The sequence below is a fragment of the Numida meleagris genome, chromosome 4, assembly GCF_002078875.1.
Source record: "Numida meleagris isolate 19003 breed g44 Domestic line chromosome 4, NumMel1.0, whole genome shotgun sequence".
In the NCBI taxonomy this organism is placed as follows: Eukaryota; Metazoa; Chordata; class Aves; order Galliformes; family Numididae; genus Numida; species Numida meleagris.
The window spans coordinates 79,700,104-79,723,422 of NC_034412.1; the positions used below are offsets into that span (position 1 = coordinate 79,700,104).

The window sequence follows — 23,319 nt, forward strand, 5'->3', positions numbered from 1 at the left end:
GGTTTGCAGCAGGTCAGAGTATTATAATAATTAAAAATAATTATAATAGCTTCTTTTGACATGCAAAGGTCTCAGACCAAAAAATGAGAGTGCTCAAAATCATTCTGACTGAATGCTACCTTATGACTGCTCTAAAATTTAAAGACTTAAATGAAATGACTCGTATACAGATACTGAAAGCAAGGCACATCTTAGACAGGTAGATATATGCTACAAAATTTGGTCTGAATTTGTTTTGTTATTGATTTTTCTTCTATAGGAAGTAATTTTCAAAAGAAAGAGGAGTTGTTAACCAGAAGTTTTGGCAGCTTAGACTAGATTTTCTGCATCTTGCTGTCTCTGAAGAGTGAAAAAGTAATCTGAATCCGGAAGTCCTTTCCAAAAAGTATCTGTGACTTTTCCTGTGGATTACCGACACTAAATCAGCACCTGTCTTAGCTGCCGCTCGGATGTTTGGGATATTATAATACTTTGAAATACTGGAATAATTCAAAATAAATTTGGAAATAAATCTGAATGAAGTCTGTGTTTAATTAAAAAGGCAAATTTGTCTTCTAAGAGAGTGGTTGGTTCATAACACCCATAAATATAGTCCTTAAAAATATACAAAAAATTAAAGCTGAATTAGGCAGCTAAAAAAACCCACAGATTTTTTGGAGAGTTTGGTACTTAAAGTTCAAGCTTAATGGTCAATCTTTGCAAAAATGGAGACAAAATTCAGGTTCTTTTTCTTCAATACAATTTTTTGAAATAAACAAGTAGAAAGATAAAAGTAGGATTAATTTCCTACCTGCTAACCTGCTGTTAGGAACCTATTATTGTCCCATGTATTTAAGAAAATATCTTAAATCCATTGTTACGTTGAAAGACCAGGACATGGTGGAACACCAGAGAGAATAGTGTTCATGTATTCACAGAGCACAACTCAGAGGAAAGGGCTTCTTTTGAACAGTCAAGGTTGTTGCATTTTGCACTAATGCGTAACTGATGTGCAGCAATTGATCAGCTCAAGTTTACAAGTCAAACAGAAGCCCTTGCACTGAAAAAACATCTAGGCTTCTGCATATATTAACAAACAATTCTAACGGCATACTTCCACAGAGCTTGATCCAGGAACACTGGCATTTGTGGCCTTACTGGGCTTTGGATCAGGGACATGAAAAGATTCAGAATGAAGTTAGCACTTCACTAAATGAGATAGATGTAACAGCTCTTGTTTTCCTGAGTCGATTACATACCCAGCCTTCAGTTTGTTCTGAAAAATGTGAAGAAAAAGCACTTTCACGTAAGGCATGCAAAATCTTCACGCTATTTTTGCTTTCTGTGCCTGTTTATTTAGTTCCTCTGGACATTTTAAGTGGTGTTGGTTGAGAGACAGACTTATCACTCTCATCACTCACCGGTTGTGATTTATTGGCTGTGGCACAGCAACCTCCCTCTGAGAAATATTGCAGAGACGTGAGCAGAAGGAACCTTGCAAGGGGTTAATACTGTAATCTTTTTCTAGTCTGTTTATAATCCCAACAGTAGGCCAGTAGCAGAAGAGGGTGGATCTAAAAAAGTACGGGAGGGGATGTGTGCATATGTGTGAATGTGTATCTGTGTGCTTGCCCTGCTTTTCTGAACTGTCTTGTATGGCATAAATCTTTTTCAGCCTGACCAGGGTGATCCTGACGGATGGTTAAAGAGCTTTCTTGCACCACTGCCTCTCTCATATTCCTCTTGAAGACTTCATTCAGAAGATATTTGTTTACTGAAAGAATGGGCAGATAGTTACAAACCAGCCTTCTTCGTAGAAGCTAACCTGTGGATCCTGAAGGATGGAAATAGTTGATGCTAGCTTCCTTGAGAACAGTACCAATATCACTGCTTTGCTGTGTGATATCCTTTTGGAAAATGAGACTTTTTACTGTGTGGATGATCCACCTTATTCTTCTAAAGGTAGGTATAGAAAATAGATCTTTCAGGCAGTTTTAGTTCTAGCTGGAAGCAAGCATGGAGAGAAACAGCCACACAAGGCTTTTTCTGTGGGGGAATGCAAAATCAACTACATGCTGATAAGTTAGGATGAGAAACAGGCAGGAGAGAGTTCAGTATGTACTGGTTTTCCAAGTTAGATATCCAGCTGGATCAAAATTGGGTTAGAATGGAAAACTGACAGCAGGAATATTGGGTACAAAATATAAACAGCTCTTTGAAGGGCATGGAGAAACACAATTTTGACTCTGAGAAAGTCCATAGCACCAGAGTTATGTGATCTGACACCATGTGTAAAAGAGATTAACTATGAAATCATAACACTATGAGACTGAAATAATCATCACTGTATTAAAATGCTTTTGATCACTGCATCATTTCATCCTTTCACACGAAAGGAGGGATTTCTGTGGTGAATGAGCAGTGCACATTAAGCAGTTTGAGCAGAACATGCTTTTCAGAAGTTGTACTTGGCTCTCCAGAAGTGCACTGTATGTGTCCTACCTTAATGTTATTCAGGTAGATAAACTACATTGAAGAAATTCAGAACTTCCCTGGATTGGTATAAGGGCATAAACCTTAGCAAAACTAAAACCGGGCAGGCTTTTGGAAGGGTTTACCTTCTGATTAAAGGATGAATCATACAATAGTCTATGATCTGTATATTTCACAGTCGATTTCTCTTTGTGACAATTTTCAGATTTGCATCAGATAATCCGGATCCTGCTGTATTGTCTGATATTTCTGCTCAGTGTTTTGGGGAACATTCTGGTCATCACTGTGCTGATAAGAAACAAACAGATGAGAACAGTCACCAACACATTTCTGCTGTCGCTGGCAGTCAGCGACCTAATGCTCTGCCTCTTCTGCATGCCATTCACCCTCATACCCAACCTGCTGAAAGATTTTATTTTTGGGAGCACTGTTTGCAAAACTGCCACTTACTTCATGGGTAAGCCTTGGAAGTTCACTCTTGTTTTGAATATTAACTAGTGGGATATGTGAGAAGGTCGTTAAAGACCTGACTTTTTTCTATCTGCCATTGAACAGTTACCAAAATCATCAAGAAACAACTCTGTAGGGCAGATATTTATAGTTTTGGTTTCCTAAGCCTGATCCAGCAAAATACAGAGACACCCAGTTAATTTTAACTGCACACAGATATGTTTTACTGGATCAGGTGAAGTGAGAAGTGTTTCATACAAGCAAGCTTTAACAGGTACCTGGCACATACAGCTCCTTACCTATCACTGATGGAACTATTAGTAGTGTCCAGATCATCCGTCGGCAAGAACAGTCTGCATAGTCCTCACTACACAGATTTTTGGTAGCAGTGATACATGAGAAGAAAAAAACAGAAGTAGGTACCATTTGCAGAGCTGGATGTTAGAGCAAGGGCTTTGTAAGAACAGATCAGGTCAGATCAGAGGTCAGCAGGAGACCACGACATGCAGGCTGTGCAGGTACAGCTCTTACAGACTGACCCCAGGAAGTCACACTTCTGTATGCCGTGCTGTACCTCCTTCGGTTGTGGAGGCTGACCCAGGAGTTTCAAAATGCCTGCACTGTGCTCCTTTAACTTGCGCCCTTGAGAACTCTGATGTAATGTGAAAGTACGCACCTAAACTGGGAATGGGAAATCAACATCTTTTTGTAGATAAAACCAGTAAAACTAAAGGCTGTGTTTAAACAATTGTAATGAATTGCTGCCATAAACGCCATAAAAATTCACCTAAGCAATGTAACCTCTCACTTATTTCACAATTTGTAAGTTAGTTTACAAAAATCCAGTGAAATCTTTCTGATCCTGCAGATTTTAGCTCAGAAGGTGTCTTATTTGAAGAATCAGAATGTGGATATATCCCTTTAGCAACTCAGGTTAAGAGGCTTCTATTGATAAATAGGCACTGACAACCATTCTATCACCTATGCTCTTAGTCTTTGATTTTAAGATGTAAGAAGACATATTCAATTAATCTATGTAAAGCAAGGGGTAAGACACTAGTATTTTATATTTTGACTGACATCAGAGCATTCATGAAAATTAAAGTTCATACACTGAAAGAAAAATTTGTTGTAAAATTAAGCAAAAAAAAAAAATAATCCTGCAGTGGTAAACTGAGATGCTTCGGTGACAGAAGTACAGGCCACTGCACTGTATTTTATAATATATGAGCAGGTGAAATTAAGGACACTTGAAGGATAAAGATTTGGCTTCGTGGCTTTAGTTCTCCTGCTTTTTTAACTCCATTAGCATCTAATTTTAAAAAAATGGGAATATTTAATTCAGTTGAGTGAGGAAATCAGATCACCAATCTAGCAGGACAAGTGAAAAATTAAAGTGACAGAATAGAGACCATGGCACTCTGTGTTAAATGAATACTAGCAAAATCCCACTATTTCAAATGCTGATTTGAAATGAAGCACAATTACTCTGGTGTACGAAAAAGAAGAATTAGAAGGAAAAGTGCCCTCCTTCTGTTTTCAGAATTTCATGGTTTGAATGAATGAATCTTTTCTCTTGAACTTCTGGCACTAGAGAAATGAGCAGGAGTATGAGCATGGAGGCTTAGACCCATTTTCTATGCACTCTTCATTAACTTAATCAGCATGTTATTTATAAATAATTTTGTTTATGACTAGCTTGCTGTATTTGTATTTTTTTCTGCGTTTATGCAGAAAGTTACCAAGATTATTTGAAAATAACACGAACATTTTAAACAAGAGAATAACCTCTTTGTATCCTATTTGCAGGTATCTCTGTAAGTGTATCTACATTCAACCTGGTTGCCATCTCTTTGGAAAGGTACAGTGCCATCTGCAAACCTCTACAGTCCAGGGTTTGGCAGACAAAATCCCATGCCTTGAAAGTGATTGCTGCTACCTGGTGTGTTTCTTTTACCATCATGTCACCATACCCAATTTACAGCAAGCTCGTCCCCTTCACCAAGTACAACAACAGCACAGCCAACATGTGTCGGCTCCTTTGGCCAAGCGATGTCATTCAGCAGTCTTGGTAAGACATAACTGACTGTTAGCAAATGCATAGTTGTCTGGTGGAAAACAGGATTTCACAGTAGCATTAAGCCTATTGAAAATTAAATATTAACCATCAGCAAACATGTGCGCTTCTCTCAAGCTTATTTATAGAAAAAAAATCTTATTTTTAAGCCGCTTACATTTTGACTCTTTTACGACTTTCGCCTTGTCATAGGAAGGACACCTAACATGGCAATGATTCTCACACTGGTCTGCTAAGCCCCTACCTTAAAGAAAGCATCTGTCACCAATCAAGGCAGAATACTTCTGCTTTAACTCATTTAAGCATAAACTCCAGTATTTTCAGATAAGTCTTCATTAATCTCAGAAAAACACACACAAGCTCCCTTCCGTGCGCTGCCTTGCCTCTTAATATTTTTGTCCGAAAGTCCTCTGAAGCAGACAAGTAGAATTTGAAAACTTGGAGAGACTGAAAATGCCCTTCCTGAGAACTCAGCCTTTTCGGTCATTTGTAGAGAACAGGGGAAGAGGAATGAGGGGAGGGGCAGAGCTCCAGGTCGTACACCTCCAGACAGGCTAAGTAAACAGCAGCACCATCAAGCAGCAATATTATTTTGACATTGTGTCCTTCTACAATGATCGAATACTTTAACTGGTGCCAAGAAGATGTAAGATTTTAATTATTTTTTTTGCTCCTGGAGGTCAGTTGAAAGTGGGAACAAGATTAAAGTATGCACCACAAGAGCCTCTGTGCCCACTCACATTAAAGTCGTATCAATGCTTTCAGTAGCCTTGAGTTTGTCAGTGTGAGTGCAGGTGAGGAGGAAGGATGCAGGGCAAACTTCTCTCCTCCAAGGTATCACTACAGATTCTAAGATGTGTTAATGAGTTTGTACCAAAGTTCCAAGGAGCAGGAGAGATGTAGGCTCCTGAATGTTTAAATAGAATGATTTCCCCATCTTTTAGTTGCATTAGAGAAGCTGCCTTCAGTGCCTTACACAGGAGAGCATCAAACAGTGACGTGCGACCAAGCGAAAGGCACTCCCCTCAAACAGGGGGCTGCCAGCCCCAGGGGCTCTGCATGGCCCCAGGGGTGGGAGCCCCACTGGTGGCTGCTCCATCCCTCCAATGAGTGCCACTGCCTATGGTAAGGAAGAGCACACCAGCTACTGGAAGCCAGTACCAGGGTCTCCTCTGAGGATCAACAGCCGCTCCTGTGGCTTCCGCAAGGCCACAGGAACATATGGAGAAAACAAGGTTTGCGCTACTCCCCAGCCTCTGTCCGTCTCTTGATTCTTTAGGTACACTTTCCTGCTGCTCATACTCTTTCTTATACCTGGGATAATAATGATGGTTGCATATGGCCTCATCTCATTGGAACTCTACAGAGGAATAAAATTTGATACCAGCCAGAGAAGATACTCAAGAGGTAACAATGCATTTCAGTTCCTTCTTTAAGTTAGAGTTGAAGATGCGAGCAGTCATCTTGAGGCCACTATAAGCAAACTTTTCTGTTTGTAAAAATAATGGTTATAATCTGTTTCAGTCAGGAGCATTTATTTGTTGATTGAAGTGATTCTATTGTTCTCTTGCCAGTAATTCTTCACCTATGGTTTGTTTGCAGACATTCCAGGTGGAATGCTTTAAATTTAAGTTGTTATAGAAACGTCAGGATTTTTTTCTGGCTGTGGATTAGGATCATTTCTGTCAGGAAAGTTCATAACAAAATTGTCAAATTAGAATAGCAGCATATTATTTTGAAAACTATCTTGAGCAAATACTGGAGCAAACGGTGTTTTCTGTTGCATCTGTTGTGTCCAATTACGATGTGAGAATACTGGGGTCCGCAGACACAGAACAGCTGATACATGAGTGATGCAAAACTAAGGCAGTGCTTTCTTTGAAGCAGTTGTTCAGCTGTGAGTTATGTTAGTTACTTAGATCAGATTCTTCTTTTTGTATTTTGAAACACTGTTCAGAGATGTTTTGCCAACTATTTAAGTACTCCTTTATGTGTACAGAAAGAAAAGTCAGTACCAGCATCACCAAATACGAGGACGGAGATGGGTGCTACCTGCACAAAGCCAAAAGGAAAAGGAAAGTGCCATTGCAACAGCTCTCTGCTATGAGCAACAGCAAAATAGACAGGGCGAGAAGCAGCAGCTCTTCTGCCAACCTGATGGCCAAGAAACTTGTCATCCGCATGCTGATGGTGATAGTGGTTTTGTTTTTCATTTGCTGGACTCCCATCTTCAGCGTGAACGCCTGGCGCGCGTTTGACACCGCCTCTGCAGACCTGCATCTCTCGGGAGCTCCCATCTCCTTTATCCACCTGCTGTCCTACACTTCTGCCTGCGTGAACCCCATCATATACTGCTTTATGAACAAGCGTTTCCGCATGGGTTTTCTAGCCACTTTCACCTGCTGCACTAAGCAAAAGCCGCCTGTGATTAGAGGAGAGGTTGGTGATGAAGAGGAGGGGAAGACGACAAGGGCTTCGCTCTCCAAGTGCTCTTACACACACATGAATGTGTCTGCACCACCCTGAGCTACATCAGAAGGGGCTACAAGTGGCCCACAGAAATTCAAGTGGACATCGTCTGGTCTTGGGAAGTGGCTGTGGCATTAGTTGATATGATTTAGTTCTGAGGTAATGAAACACTTCAGCTGACAGTAAACGCGGTGAGAACTTCATGGGAAATGGATGCTGTCTCTGTCTGAGCTTTATATCATTTTCCCTTCAAAAGTACAAAGGAGGAAGAGGGCTCTTTGAAGATAAGGGGCTTTATAAAAAGCCTTAGAGGATGGTCTATTTGTCATAAATTCTCCTGTAAAAAAAATGTCCTTAACATCAGAAGTTTAGCTCAGTATTCTGCTGCACTTCTAAGCATCTCCGAAAATTTCCAAGGTGCCAATAGATTCTCCTCAAACACGAATACATGTATTTCAGTTTTCACTTCAGTCTCTCTGCCTTACAATCAAAATCATTCAGTTACATCTGAAGTATTTTTTCACATTATTTTAGCTGAGCTAATACGTGTCGAGATCATGCTGCTACCATAGTCAAGTAAAAGCATTTTGGGGTGGGGAGAATGGGCTTTTCCATGTGAAAATAATGCTTTTAAGTAACATAATTTCATCTTTTTTTCTAAATAAAACAAAAATAAATATTGATGACTTTAAATGTGGACAGAAAGGATTTTCACCTGGCAATAACCTATGATAAATTACCATCATTTGAGTGTATCTTTGTTTTAAATAAAAGACATAGAACAAGCATAGAGAAGTGGATTTCTTCCTCTGCAGCTGCGAGCACCCGCGCATGCAAGGGGCAGATGAGAGCTGAGCCTCGAAGGCTTACATGGAAATTGCCACCCTGGGGAGCACAGGGATAAGGGTGAAGGCCTGGAATGATGCCTGCAGTAGCAATCCATTGCACAAATCGCAGTCACTCCTGGCCTGGTACTGCACACAGCAAAATAAAAGCCACAAGATGCAGGACAGCAGAAACAGCACACAAAACGAGCACAGACTGAAAGACTTCACCACAGAGTGTAGGATTTTTCTCAACTTTGGGGCTATTTTTCCAATTGCACATACTTGTAAACAGACTCAACATAGAAAAATCTTTTAACACTGTAATTATTGCTGTTCTACTGAGCAAGGAATTCAATCTCTTCACTGCGTGCTGTACGGGTGAGCGTGGGTGCTCGGTGGAGCCGGGCAGGAGAAGCCAGATAATCTATTTTGTTCCGTGAAAATATCCCATTGGAGATGCTTCCCTCTCCGAGCTGAGTCAATATCATTTAAAAAATTTCTTATTAGCCAGAGATTAAATTTGAGTACTGCATGGAATGAAGATGTGGATATTAAATATAACCACTCTCAAGGTTTTAATCAGAAAAATCTGATCTCTTTACAGAATGATTTTAAATTGGAAATAGGGTTTGAGTTTCAAGCACCCAGAGCTACGTTCTGCACTCAGTTATTGCCCACAGTGCCTTCCCCAAATAACTTAGCACACAACTTCAGCTATTAGGTTATTTTGCATCCAGCTTGCTCACAGACAGGAAATTAAAATAAAATTCTAAACACTATTTATACACAACCCATAGAAACAACGTTTTGCCTGCCATGTTAATAAAGCAGCACTGTTCCTGGAACTGCTGAGACTACCAACATCTATCTGACCTTTTGCAAATACCTACTGAATTAAATTATGGGATTTAGTTCATAACAGTGAAATGAAAAGTTTACTCCACCTAAGGCTGCAGGATGAGACCCTCTGCGAACCTGTCCTCCTACTGACACTGAAGGAACAAACTCAGCTGCTTTTGGATTGATGTGGAAGAATTAGAGAAGAAAACAACTTTTTTTTCTGAATCATCTATAGCATTTGAAAGCCTGGCTTTACTATGGCTGTTGCTTATATGCAAAAAATCACATTTTAATGATATGCTAGATCTGAATATTGCTAACTACACACTGAAACACAAGTTTTAGAATAAGTTTTAACATAAGTTTTATTCTAAAACATACATTTTATTCTAAAGCTTAAGCATAAGAACATTAGCTCTGTGGCCTAGCTCCCGAAGAATTGAGCCTTAAGCCCAAATCCAGCACACAGCAGGAATTATGTTTTTAAGATGAAATATTGCAATTCAGTCATTTTCATAAAATTGTTTGAGTTGGAGGGGACCTTTAAAGGTCATCTAGTCCAACTTCCCCAGTAATGAGCAGGGACATCCATAGCTCGCTCAAGTTGCTCAGAGCCTGGTTCAATCTGATCTTGAAGGTCTCCAGAGACGGGGCAGCCACCACACCCTTGGGTACCCTGTGCCAGTGCCTCACCACCCTTATTGTAAAAGTCTTCTTCTATCCAGTCTGAATCTCTTCTCTTTTAGTTTGAATCCATTTCCCCTCGTCCTATCACCACAGACCATGCTCAAGAGTCCGTCCCCTTCTTTCACACAGAATCATTTTGTCCTCTCTACTCCACCTCCCAGCACAGGGAACTTCAGTCTTTCTGCAATGTGTGCACACCTCAGTAGCACGCTCCTTGCATCTGTAAGGTGCCTTCCCCTCACTAGATCCATGGACTCCTCCCAACACCTTTAATTCAGATACTGCTCTCAGTGGAAATTTGTGTTAGACAGTAAGTATGAGCAGGCTGGTAGCAAACTAAAGGGAACCTAAAGTCGCCTTATTTGAACATCATTTGTTTACAAGTGTTTGAGGGAGAAATCCTATCCCACAAGCCTATTTTGACAACTGGCAGCAGAAGCACCAAAGGCAAGCTACTTCTTAGATGCAGCAAACAAACAGCAAAGGACTAAAACAATACATTTCAGATGTAGAATGCCCACAAGTCTCTTAAACTCTTCTCTTCTTCTTCTTTCTCCCCATCTCCTGCCCGTGTCCTGTGGTCCCACAGCCGCACAACCCTGCTTGTGCTCACACCCTGTCTCCCTTGAATGCCAACTGCTCACAGCCCTCCTGCAGCTTGGAGCAGATGACTTCAGGCAGAAGCAGACAAACAGATGAAGGATCGCACCCCCTTTATTTTCTCAGATGTCCATTTTTCTTGGATAACAGCTGATGATTCTTTGTACAGATCAAGGTACATAAGGAGCGTCACTAGACTCAAAGATTGTACTTACTTCCTCTTCCACTTCTCAGGACTTTTTTCTCAGTCTGAATTGAACGGATGGTGAGCTACGCGGAAGGCTCCTAGTGGCAAAAGTTGTCCGTTCTCAGAGGAGAGAAAAGAAAGATCAGAATTAATGGCTTCGAGCAAGGATGATACAGAAGAGAATCTCATCTCTTTATTACAGTATCACGCAACACAGTCCAATGGAATCTCACACCCGTCACACGCCTATAGGTCAGAAATCTGCTCACAGTTTTCCTCTCCATTTTTCTTTGTGCATTATTCGTTTCTGCTACAGATCTCCAACACAGCCAATCCCGGGCTCTTCTCCCATCAGCAACCTCCATGTCAGATTAATGTGAGCCTAAAAAATGCCAGAATTTCTGCCTAAGTGGTCTATAAAAGTCACACTTTTGGCAATACATTTTAATTTTTTTTTCTCCTGCAACACTTGGTAGGTACCCAAGGCAGCTTAACAGGGAAGAAAAATGCAAAGGAAACATTCTTGAATGGTAATGCTCCCACTTTGTTTGCCTAATGGCAAACCGTCCCTGCTTGGAGCTATTATCTGCATCTTCAGGGATAATTACAGCACAAAGAGTTTTCTTTGGTGCTGCTCCCAGCTGCGTAACAAAGGCACTCATTCCAAGCTAGGGAGATGCAAGTTATCTGCTGTACTGAGAGGCGAGACAATGTCTTCATTATAGCCAGCAGGTAGCAAGCATCAGGTAGCAACCATCCCCTGCAGGCACACTATTTAATTTTAATAGATTTCCTGCTATTTCAGCAGTTACTTATTTTATTTATTTATTTTTAATCTCCTGCAAGAACGAAGAAATGCAGTTTACACTGAATTTGATGTGAAACAGTGAATGAATGCCCGTGCAGCTCTTGTGAATATCCTACAAACACTGGGGTTACAAACCCTCCGGGTGCAGCCTCCCCAGTGCTGGGCAGAGGGGTAGGATCACCTCTCCTGAGCTGCAGGTGATACTACGCCTAGTGCAGCCAAGAATGCCACGAGCTTTTGAGCAGCTTACAAGCCTGCCATGGGATCTTCCATACCTGACCTCTTCAGCACCTCACTGCTAAGCTGAAGGGAGATGGGCAGTGACTAGAGTTGCCTCCTTGCTCTGAACCTGACTCAAAACAGCCCACAGCCCCGTCCTCACCTTCACTACGACTTCCTTGCTGTCATTACAGCAGAACACGAGGATAGTGATGTCCTCCCAGCATCCCCTCTAGATTTCACACATACCCAGCTCAACACAACTCCAGTGGAGGAAGAGCACTGCAGTGCGGGGAGCCTGCAGGAGGCACAGCCCTGCTGGGACACAGTCAGGGCTGAAGGGACATACAGGGAAACAAGAAGCAAGTTCTTAGCTATAAGGCAGGGGCTTCATGCTGGATTTTTTACAAGAAGAAAGCTCTGCTGGTATCTAAGCCCTGGCCACACTGAGGTTGCAGTTCTAGGAAAAGGATCCAGAAAACATATCTCAGTGCCCTTCTGTTTATTAAATAAGAAACCTGTTTAAATAGTGTCAACCAGATGAAGCAAAACAATACAGTCCAGGGGAGACTGTGAGGCAGAGCTCTGTGTTCCCTGCTGTTTTTTAAGCTTTTTTTCTTTCCCTTCTTTTGGATGTATTTCCTTGCTTTTTGCAAAGTAGTGAATGTTCGTAGAATTTCCACTGAAGGCGAGGTTTTTCCACAAGACATCAAATGTTTACTGACGTTCTACATAACTTCCCCACTGCATCGGTTTGTCAAATATTTATTGAAGCAGAGACAGACTTCTCTGCCGTGCCCTGAGCTGAGGGAGACAGGGCTCCAGGTCCAGTATGGAAAGAGACAGAAAGCCATGGGGCTGCAGCTTTGTCCTATACTGCTTTCGTGAGATTTGTAAGGGATCAGTGGGAGCAGTGGATATTCAGAGAAGCAGTGAAGGAAAGCAAAACTGAGGCTGATGTTCCTGCAGCTGGAAACATGGTTCTGCAAAAAGTGAATATAGGGCTGGGAGAGAAGCTGGAGGGCTGGGTGTGTATGAAAAAAATTTCAACCTTGTAAAGCAGGCAAATATAAAAGAGCACTGCAATTACACAAAGGAAGAAAGGGCAATCTGATCTGTGGGGAGAGACAACCATTGCACCATTTGTTGGTTCTGAACTGTCGCAGCCATGTTGTGGATGAGAGAAAAGGCAGCTAGGTGCTCCCTCATTCAAGGAATTTGCACTGCATTGTATGGTACTGCTCTGTTCTATTCTAGCTGATAGGTTCAGAATTACAGATCCCAGAGGCTACCCACTAACCTAGCACTGTGAGCATTAGAATACTACATTCCCAGAAACCAAAGCCCTGTCCCATCTCCAGCAATTTTTGCTAAATCCCTTTCATGCAGAGCTGTGTGCTTGTGTTGACCAACAGCCCACTGCATGTCCCCTTCCCACTGGTCAGCTTCACTAGAGAGTAATTTGCAAACGGAGATGTGGTTAGACCACAGAGCCTTGTACATTAAATTACTCTGCTAACTCCACCCAGAGTAACATGGTTTTAAATTAATATAAACTTACCAAAATGCAATTTTATAACTGATTCATGTTGCATCTGCACTCCCACCAAATTTAGTTTGAGTAATGTTTCCTAATCTAGCGCTCCGTAAAACAAACTGAGGAACTTTGATATTATCCCCATCTGCCTGGGAGCCCAAACGCAGCCATCTGCACAACTTCAGGCGCTGCTTTGGAGCCAAGAGCTGTTATCTGCTGACATTGTCCTTGGTCCTCTCAGAGGAACACATTTGTGCTCTGAGTGCCTCTCTGTGGCTGTGGGATCTCTCCACCTGCGTGACAGTTATCTTAGATAGCAGTTGGAAGGGCTTTGAAAAGGGACCGGACTGCTAAATGTCACATTTCTTCACCTGCTTGCTTAGAAACTTTTTTCTTTTTAACTGTTACATTTCCTATGCAGCCTGAGGTCCCTTTGCCTCATTTCTCAGTGTTAACACAAACCTCTTTTCCTTCCTATAACCAGCCTCTGCTTTTGAGGATTTTCCTTCTCCACGTGCAGTACAACACAGCCAGCGCTCTCGCACCCAGCTCGCTCACAACAAAGCGTTGTCAGCAATTTTGCTTGAGTATTTCCAGAAAATTAAAGCAATTGCTCCTGTTGCACTTTGGTGAGCCTCAAAAAGGGATAACCCTCTCAAGAAAAATTCCAAATACAAGTGCAGAATACTTGAGGAGGCGCTGACCACTTGGAAACCTTGCATGCTCCAAGAGCCAGTTCTGCTCCAGACCCAGCCTGGGATCCCATCCAGTCCTGCTTGTTCTTATTTACAAAGGGGATGGGGTTTGGGGGAGCCGCAGAAGCCAAAGTCTCCCATCTGGCCAGGTGAAGTGCAGTAGCCCAGCTTCCCTCATACACAAACCCATTCTTAGGCATTTCTGCCTGTGGTGCCCGGATCATTACCATGGGCCGAAAGTACTGCAGAAGATTCCTTAGCGCCAAATCATTCATACTTCTCCAATGCAGGGCTATAATCCACTCCTAGGAGAACACTACAGTTCAAACTTCAACTGGGAAGTAAAATGAGAGTTCATCAAGAACCTTCATATTAAAATACCCAATTAAAAAGATTTTGAAGGAAATGAACCAATGACAGTGAACCTTCTTCGCAGGAAAAAACTTATTTAGTCCAAGACAGAATTTGTGGTTTAAGAAGAGAGAGAATTTGGTTTTAGTTCTACGTGATCCTGCCTCAGAAAAATGATTTAAACTTCAGTTTTCACCATTCCAGAAACTCCCACTGAAGGGTTACTTGAAAGACAGACTTTACAACCTCACCGATCTGAGGTTTTACCAATGCCTATGAACGGGAAAAAAAACAGGGATATAGATGATGAAACCCTACAGCAACGATTGTACTGCAGTGCGATACAGGAGTGCAACGTGTGTCCATCTTTGCACTCAAAGCAAGTATCTCAGTCAGACTTGCTTCCTTTCCAACCCTGTTCCGCATCTTTTTACTTTCCCTATGGGACTCAGTAAAACACATAAAATTGGTAAAGATCAGATAAGTTCAAGATGATCTCACCTTGGATCACATCTGAGTTTTCCCAGTAATCACCTTGTGCATCATTTGGTATTTTATACCTGATCTTCTTGGCTGCTTACCCATGACAATAAATGAATTGCCAGAGAACAACAGATTATCAGTTCTGCTCGAGTCCAACACTTACTATGTTTTTATTATAATTCATTTGTTAAATTATTTTAATTTTCCCCATTTTTCACTAGTAGATTTAAGAATTAAGTGTTTCATAAGCTCTGCCCATCACAGTGAACCTTAACTAGTATTTGGTAGAAGGGTTTCATGAGTGATCATTCCTCATTTTGAACCAAGATCATCACTGGTCAGTGGACAAACCAAAGGATCGGCGTTGCCTATATAAGAGGTGACATTCAGACTTTAATGGCTGCAGCTTTTACATGGCTCAGTTATCTGCCCTGAAATTTCCATCAACCTGGCTTAAAAACCAGCACTCCCACCTGCTGTTACCTCTTTCCTTCCACCTTCTGCAACGATTTAGTGCTACCTACATTTAACTGAAGATCTGAACTCACTGTTTCAGCCCCAGCCTGGGACCTGAGCAAATGTCCTCTGTTTAAGGATATTATTGTATCGGGATTGTGAATTTTTCTGCAGGCTAATGGAAAATATCTGATGTGCACTGAACTCGTCATACTTTGACTGAGAACACTTCACCAACTGACTAGCACTAATGTATTTTAAAAAGGAACATTTTCACAGTTACATAAATGATGCACTAATTGAAAATAACAAGACAAACATCAATGTGGTTGGTGTTCACTCTAATAAGACCAACTGCAAAGATTCTGCTTGTTAAAATAGGACAAAAAGGTGAACGAAGGGAAGAAGTTAGATTGTATTGCAAGGGAAAACAGGTCCACAAACTATTGAAATACCAACAAATGAAAGGCAAAGTGCCACCTCGATTTTCAGATCCCGATTTCTCAAGAGAGCTGGAGGAACCAGCTGCAAAGAGAATGTTCACCACACAATTTTTAGAAGTTTTGGCTGCATGAAATTTCCTTCTTGCTGTGAAGATACATGATCACATACAGGTACAAACTCCGCCTGATCTATTGCATTGCCAGCCTAACTTCCTGTGAGAGAAGGATATTTTTGCTTTCTAATTTAACACATTTATATTGGTAGCTGCTGATTTGTATCATTTTATCTTTCAGCTGAGAGTAAAAAATTGTGCACAAGTAGAACTGTATCAAAATAATTACCTTTATCAGCATTACCTGCATGCTAAATAAAAAACCGACCATTTTTCTAGACCGTATCATTTGATTTATATATCTATTAAATCGCCAAGCTAAAACTGCATGTCAAAACTTGATTTAGAAGCCTAAAACATCTGAATGTGTGAAAGTGGCAAGCTGACATCAACCTCAGTCTCATGCACTGAGCTCATCCCTGTGGGCAGAGCCCAAACACCAGATGGCTCCTCAACCCCAAGCACACTGCGAAGAGAGGGATGGAGCGGCACAAGGATGCTTGGAGCACTTACATGCCCTCATGAAGGTCAGCAAACATCAAGCCCTTCAGAAATAATTTAATTGGCTTGAAACGCTACTCTAAAATTTGTAGTCACTTGTGCACAGCACAGACTCAAGACATTTTCACTTGGAAAAGTGAAGTCAACCTCCCCCTTCATTGAGAGCTTTGTGCTAGTTGCTCCCTCTGTCAATACCAGATGCAATGCTTTTTCAAGATTTTACATTTTTTAAACCATTCTTTTTAATGGTTTTGTATAACATTCTGCTTGGTATTATAGCAGACTGCTGGACTGTACCACCTTAGCACCTGTACTTCATCACAGTTCGTTTTCTCACTCTTGCAAAGAGATTTCACAGAATTATGTTCAATTGTGAGAAATTCTTGAAAATTCTTGCTTTCAAAGACAAAATAAAGAAACTCTTAATTGGAACCAAGAGGACTACAATAAAAAAATATTAGATAAAGAATTTCCCAACCTCATCATTTATTTTTCAATAAAATCCAATAATATTCCTGAATCTCTCACACTTGTTTTTCCACAACTCCCAATTATTTTCTGTGAGGCAGCAAATTCAGCCACCATGAATCCTGTCTGCCCTCTCCCAGTTTCCACAAAGTCTGATTGTTGGCAACAAGAAAGCTGAAAAGGAACTTGAAGCACACATAGCTAAGAACAAACTGAAAAAGTACAAACATCAGAAAAGACCATTTAGGAACGTATAAAAATAAATTACTGGGGATTAAAGGTAACAGTGGAAGCTAACAAACTAGCCATTTGTCTTCTGGAATTTTTATGTGTATCTACATGGTGCTGCATGGACACACTTCTGCAAGTCAAGAAATCACACTGAACTGAACTCTGCAACTACACACACACAGAAGTACCACACAAAATTACCTTGAATAGAGACCAAACCAGGTTAGAAGCCACTTGCTGTCAGGTTTGCCATGAGCATGCCAGCGGGGCTTTCGCAATTGTTTTAGCACGTGCCATCTCACAGCACAGATACCTTGGCTAGATTAGCTCCGAACAGATACAATTATATCAAAATTATCGAAGTTAAAACAAGTTATCTCATTGAAATAAATAAACCTCTGGGCTCCAAGCAGAATTAAGCACAGATTTTAAGAACAAATTACACGTTTGTGGCTAGTCAGCTATTAAAAAACAGTTTCCAGGCAGAAAATGTAGGCTTTTCGGGTCTGTGCTTCTATCCCTAACACAGCTGTTAAAATTTTTCAAGTACAACTACGAAGTCAAGATATCAAATTCAGAATACAGCATCATCTCTTCTTCAGACAGCATATTTTCTTCTACAGAAAATCAAGGACTTCCTTCTATCAAACATAATTACAGAATTAATATTCAATACAAACATTTAAAAATAAGTAATACACAGTGTAGCTTCTCATGCTACACCCAGAAGCATGTGCTTATCAGAAATAAATATTCTTTGCAGGCGCACTAATTAAGCACAGGGCATTGTGAAAAGTGAACTACTCAGCAACCCTGTCCCAAATCTGAAATCACAGATATTCCATGTAAACCTCCAAATGAATCCTTTCCTCTAGTCCAATAATTTGACGCCACTCTTTTTCTTCACACAAGATGAACACAATCCTACACCATTTCTTCCAACTACGCCAACCTGAAAGTTCGGTAAGCAACCGTTCTTTTTACCAAAGCCTCAGAAAAGATATAATTTCTTTTTTCTTCCAGAAAAGTCAGTTTATCATTCCAGAAAAGTGTCTTTAAAACAGTTCTGAGGTATAACCTCTCCATACTGTCCATATTTCAACCAGCAGAAATTCTACCAGTGCTGAATTTCTGGCTACTTGATAGCAAAGAATTGCGTTTACCCCTGTGTATGTTTCAAAAATACACCTGTAATGTTTCTTTACAGACAAAAGAATCTGCTTTTGTCATCAAAACTCTCCCTTTCTTGCTTCTCTCCACATCTTAGCAACCACTTCTGGGCCCACTGCAGTCTTACAATTAAACAAGCAGATTCTGTGCAAATTTTGTACTTAACTAGTAGTTCTTCTGCAAGGGTACATTTCTGCCAATCCCAATTCTTTTGCTGCTGTGTCCATTTCCCTTCTCTTTGTAAGTCCTAAAAACTTTTCTTTAAACTCTCCACTGCGACTGGAAGCTAAAATAAAGTATCAATTCTAGATATTCCTTATAACCCTTCTAGAATATTACCTCAAAAAGAAGGAATAAACTAGCTTCCTAAATTTCTGTGGGTCTTATTAACAAACAGAGAAATATCTCCAAGTCTGCAGGTAAGGAAAGGATGAAAATAAATCAGGTCAATGCTAATTGCAATAATAAAGTTGCTAAAGTTAAACAACTAAACACAGTTCTTTTTTTCTTATTTAATAAATAATATAAAAAGTGAACTTTTTTTGTTGTTTTGTTACATTATTGGAAAAAAAACAGTTTCTTATCTAACTCCAGCAATTGTACAAGCCATAACAAAACAGATTTAGATCTGGAAGCCAGCTTTTTGGGTGGACATTCCATATCCCGTTTAAGTGGAGTCCAGTGTGCATAGCCTCACAACTACTGATGACTTTTCCACTCCTGGGCTTGGTCTTCCTTTGCGTTGCTCTGGTTCCACAGATGACCTCACTGTTCATTTGCAACAAGAAACCCCGAAACAAGTGTACTCCTTAGTTAAAATTGAGAAAGGCCCATAAAAACATGGCAAGGTTCACCAGGTGATCAAGTCATAACTACTTTTACGGAATCATCGTACAGATGTTCAATTAAGTTTGTCACATCAATAGTAACATGGCATTTTATCTTTAGCCTTGTAGAAGAAATGCAGCCTGATATTATATGCACATATACACACACAGTACACTTGACAAAACACTTACGTGGTTTACATTTCACTTTTATTTAATCCTCAAAACTGCCCATATTGCAGGGTTTTTTCTTGATGAAATATGGAACTGAGCAGTTAACTCTACAAAATTATGGTAAAAACTTGCTCATTTTTTCTACCTTATTGCTAAGAAACTTTACAGGTGCACAGTTTGTAAAAATAACCCTTTTAAGACTGAATGTATATACACGCTACAGAATTATTATTTTTTTAATGGTATTAGCATAGCACCTCCATATGGGGCAAATGCAATGTTGAACATAGAACATTTACAAAGTTAGAACTCCTCTTTTATAACCTCTAAAGGAAAGACATTGTTCAGTCTTAAAAGGGTTAAGTAGAAACCCTAATATACTTCTTCTAACAAAGCTGCCACTCAATCCCACAGTACAGTGCTTGAAAACAAAGTCAAAAGTCTGGCACAGGCAAGTTACACATTTGTTCAGTACTCATAAACACAGCTGCTTTTGAAATAAAGTAAATAATATGGTTAATAATTGAAGAGCATCTAGTTTCAAGACGGACACCTCTATGGAGTCATTTAATCTACAAGTGGGTAGTTTACTTCCAACAGATATTTTGTTTCACTTGGCATTAATATTTTTTATACGGGAATTCAGAGATTTACAACTTGAGTTCGTGTCTTTTCAGGTAACCATTCCGATCTTACAAGACTGTGCAACGAAAAGAAGTACAGAATATAATTACTAACACAATTGTGGGATGCCCTCAGGGCAAATAATTAGAAAAACAGCAGCAGCAGGTTATTAAAGACTACGCTAGTGTTGAATTCTGAAATGCAGTTCCAATCTAAAGAAAACAAGAAAAGGCAGAGCTAAATCTGAGCACATTATTTGCTTTTTCATCCTACAGTTGGAACTATAACAACATTCTGAACACAGACTCAGTTTCTATGTATACAGAATTAACAGCAGACTTAACAGCTAGACTTGAACAATTATAATTGTTTCATACTGAAACATTCTAAAAGTAGTTTTCATCAAAATGTTGAGATATTGTTAATATCATGAAAATTGGTTAACAGCTCACAAGGCCAATAAACGTAACAGTAACACCCCACAGGAAAAAGTTCAGGAAGATAATACATCTGAACAACTGGACATCTGAACAACAGTAAGGACTTGGAAGACCATTCCTGTACTACAGAGTAATTACTGGCAAAAATGGCGCCAGGAGCCCAAAGGGTAAACGGGGTTTTAAATGGTCTTGTAAGAACAACTTAGTAATCTGTTTTTCACCCAGACGGCTGTAGTGTGTAGAACAGCAGAAATAAGGCTAGGTCGTTAGGTTCTTTACAAGTCAAGGAATATAATATATCTACTGGGCAAAATTATTGCAAATAAACTGAATATAAAAAGTATTGCATTTACATGTAAAAATTTTAAAATAATGAGTATAAAAGCAGGTGTCAAGTTCTGAAATGCTATTTAAAGTATCCTTTGAAGGATGCAAGTCTTGTCACGGTTTGTCTATTGTGTGTATATCATGGTTTGTTCTTGAACATCCTTCTAAATTCAATATATGTCTCACTTACTTTAATTCTCAGTCTAATTAGTGATGAAAATCTGTGGCTTCTGAATTAAACAGTACTGTAAGATACTTATGTGCTTCGAACAAAAACACTGTGAAATGATTCCTGCCACGACAAGATTAACATGAAGTTTTATAGCATATACACAAGTAAACAGGTCTGCAAGTAAATGCCAGTAAACAGTTTAAAACAGAGATAAGGCCACAATGAATTCTGCCCTTGGTCACTGAAACAGAGATGAGGTGAGGCAGTATCCACTAGTGCTAAGGACCAGCATTGTGACTATGTCATGGGAGTCTGTTTCATAATACAGCAGAGCAAATATGAAGGCCTGTGGTAGGATACAAGCACATTTCAGAAGGACAGTGGCACTGTTTTAACTATTAGCTAAATATGTTTTATAACCAATTTCCTCTTTTAACCGCATTGTTCTCACATGTACAATGGAGTACTAAAACAAACAAGTAAAATGGAGCGTCAGAGTACACAAATACGGTGCGGGTGTTGGAACTGGAGTAAGTGGTCAGAAATAAAAACCCTATGAAAATGGTCAACAGGTAAGCCTGAAAGCAACGCAGTGTAGGAAGCCACAGGTTCACATTTACACAGCAGTTGTGGCTCATGCTTCAAGGAATAAAAAAGGCTGAACACACCATAAAATTCATATTTTGGCTTTTCAAGATCACACTATCAGAACTTGTCCTAAGAGTCTATGTCTAGTTCTGTGACTATGAATGAACTAGTGGGATATATTTTCAATTACAGATGAAGCAGGCAGGTCCGCAAGGAGAGCTAAAACACAGCAAAGTCAAAATGAAAAACAAACACAACAACCAACAAAGTCAAAGTGCAAATGAGCCTTAAATTTATGATGGAGAGAAGACTTGAATGTTGCACAAGCTGTTGGCAGGGAAAGAGAAACCCATAGGAAATAAGGATGGGAGGAGCTGACATCTTCATAGTGCTTTTATGATTTTCTACTTGCCCATTCCTAAGTAATAAAATTTACTTCAGTTATTATGGTACGATCACTTCACAATGAAAGCACGTTCTCAAGACAAGTGTTACACTCAAGTCTGGCCTAGTTTACCAAACAGTATGAAGACAAACATGCTTTTTGTGATTCTTAGCAATGAAGGGCATCACCTACCAATCCCATTTGTAGCATATACTTCTCATGATATTTTAGTTACATGCCAACAAGACAGAAGACATGCTGCCAAATGAAGTTATTGGGAACATTCCACTTTTGAAATAAAACATTTAACTTACACTTAATACAAATTATGTACAAGAATAGAAAAACCTGAACAGATTCTGAAACATTTTCAGATGCTATATGACTGCGAAAGGAAGAGGGAGAGTAACCCAGTAACAACCCTTCAAAAACACCAACGTTTGCCTGTGACATGAACAATCATTAATATGACTGCTTGAGATGTCACCTTTAAAAAAAACGAAACTCATGTAATGTTAGAACCTCATGAATTATCACTATAAATATATATTTTAAAAAAAAGGAAAACAGAAATAACTATTAACAATGACTGAAAACAGAGCACTAAAGTTAACATACATTGCATGTATTGCAGGCAAGGCAGAGGCATTTTTTAAAGCTTTTGCACAGACTTCATATAATCTTAAAAAAAATATGCTGGCCTTTACAAGGTTCTACTTGCTGAAATAAAAACAATTTCAGTTCATAAAAAGTCACAAGACTTCAGTTTAAAAAAAGGAACAGTTCCAGCCACAGACCAAAAATATATATACTTTTTTTTTTTAAAACTGGAAGAGTATGGTAATTAGATTATACAAGCATGGTCAGGCTTGGAACCTGAATATACTTCAGAGCAAAAGCTCAGAGAAAAAAAAATATAAACTATTTGGTAACAAAAGTGTACTATATGTTGTGATACAAAAAAGGTATGGTGAAAATGTACCTTTTATACTAAAGCTTATACAAGTTCCTTGGTCCATAAAAACTATGTTGCGTTCATGTTTTCTAGTTTGCTGAACATGTATCCCAGCCACATTTTTATTTCTTGCCCATTAAAAAAACAGCTGAAAAATAGATTTTCAATAAAGTTCTTATGGTTTGGATGTTTTTTTTTTTTTTTATTGTGGCTTCTATATTTAAGATTAGCACTTGCAGGTAACCAGGTTCAAAATAATATCACCTAAAATGGAAAGGTATTTTCCCATGAAACCACAAAAATTGTTCAGTTCTCTTGAATGTAGCACTTAAAAGTCAGTTAAAGTCCAAACAAACAACGGTAGTTAGGAAACTACAGTTGCTGTAGATGATGTGACGTTGGTTGGATTTGTGCTGACATTTGTGTAACTTCCCTCGCTGTTTGCATTTGTTTCACTGGAAGCCATGAGGCTTGAGTTGGCTCTGAGGATTGCTCCAGCAGCACTGCAGTGTGGTCGTGGCCCTGGTTCCGGCGTGTATGTAAAGGTAAGGCTGGTGGAGTAAATTATGCCATCGTTACGGACCAAAGTTACTGGAACTTGGACTGGCTGACGGACCCACCTCCAACCCTCTCGAAATGCAGAAATATCTGGAACAACACACAGCATGCTCTCCGCACATCTGAAAAACAGGAGAGTCAACTCAGAAAACAAAACTTAAGCTTAAAGAATGAGCATACACTAT

General features: G+C 39.8%; 2 protein-coding genes across 10 annotated transcripts in view; one reads left to right on the forward strand and one right to left on the reverse strand.

Moving 5' to 3' along the window:
• On the forward strand, window positions 1,575–8,200 carry CCKAR (cholecystokinin A receptor). Its single transcript, XM_021397251.1, has 5 exons — window positions 1,575–1,941; window positions 2,678–2,929; window positions 4,732–4,993; window positions 6,279–6,406; window positions 6,999–8,200. The coding sequence occupies exons 1-5, from the start codon at window positions 1,821–1,823 to the stop codon at window positions 7,523–7,525; spliced, it is 1,290 nt and encodes a 429-aa protein (XP_021252926.1). The 5' UTR covers window positions 1,575–1,820; the 3' UTR covers window positions 7,526–8,200.
• RBPJ (recombination signal binding protein for immunoglobulin kappa J region) overlaps window positions 18,582–23,319 on the reverse strand; it is a 147,652-nt gene continuing 142,914 nt past the window's right edge. For all 9 annotated transcript variants that reach the window (XM_021394357.1, XM_021394358.1, XM_021394353.1 and 6 more), the window contains exon 11: window positions 18,582–23,256. In XM_021394357.1, the coding sequence (XP_021250032.1) occupies window positions 22,941–23,256 (316 nt within the window). In that variant the 3' untranslated portion in view covers window positions 18,582–22,940. The remainder of the gene's footprint in view (window positions 23,257–23,319) is intronic.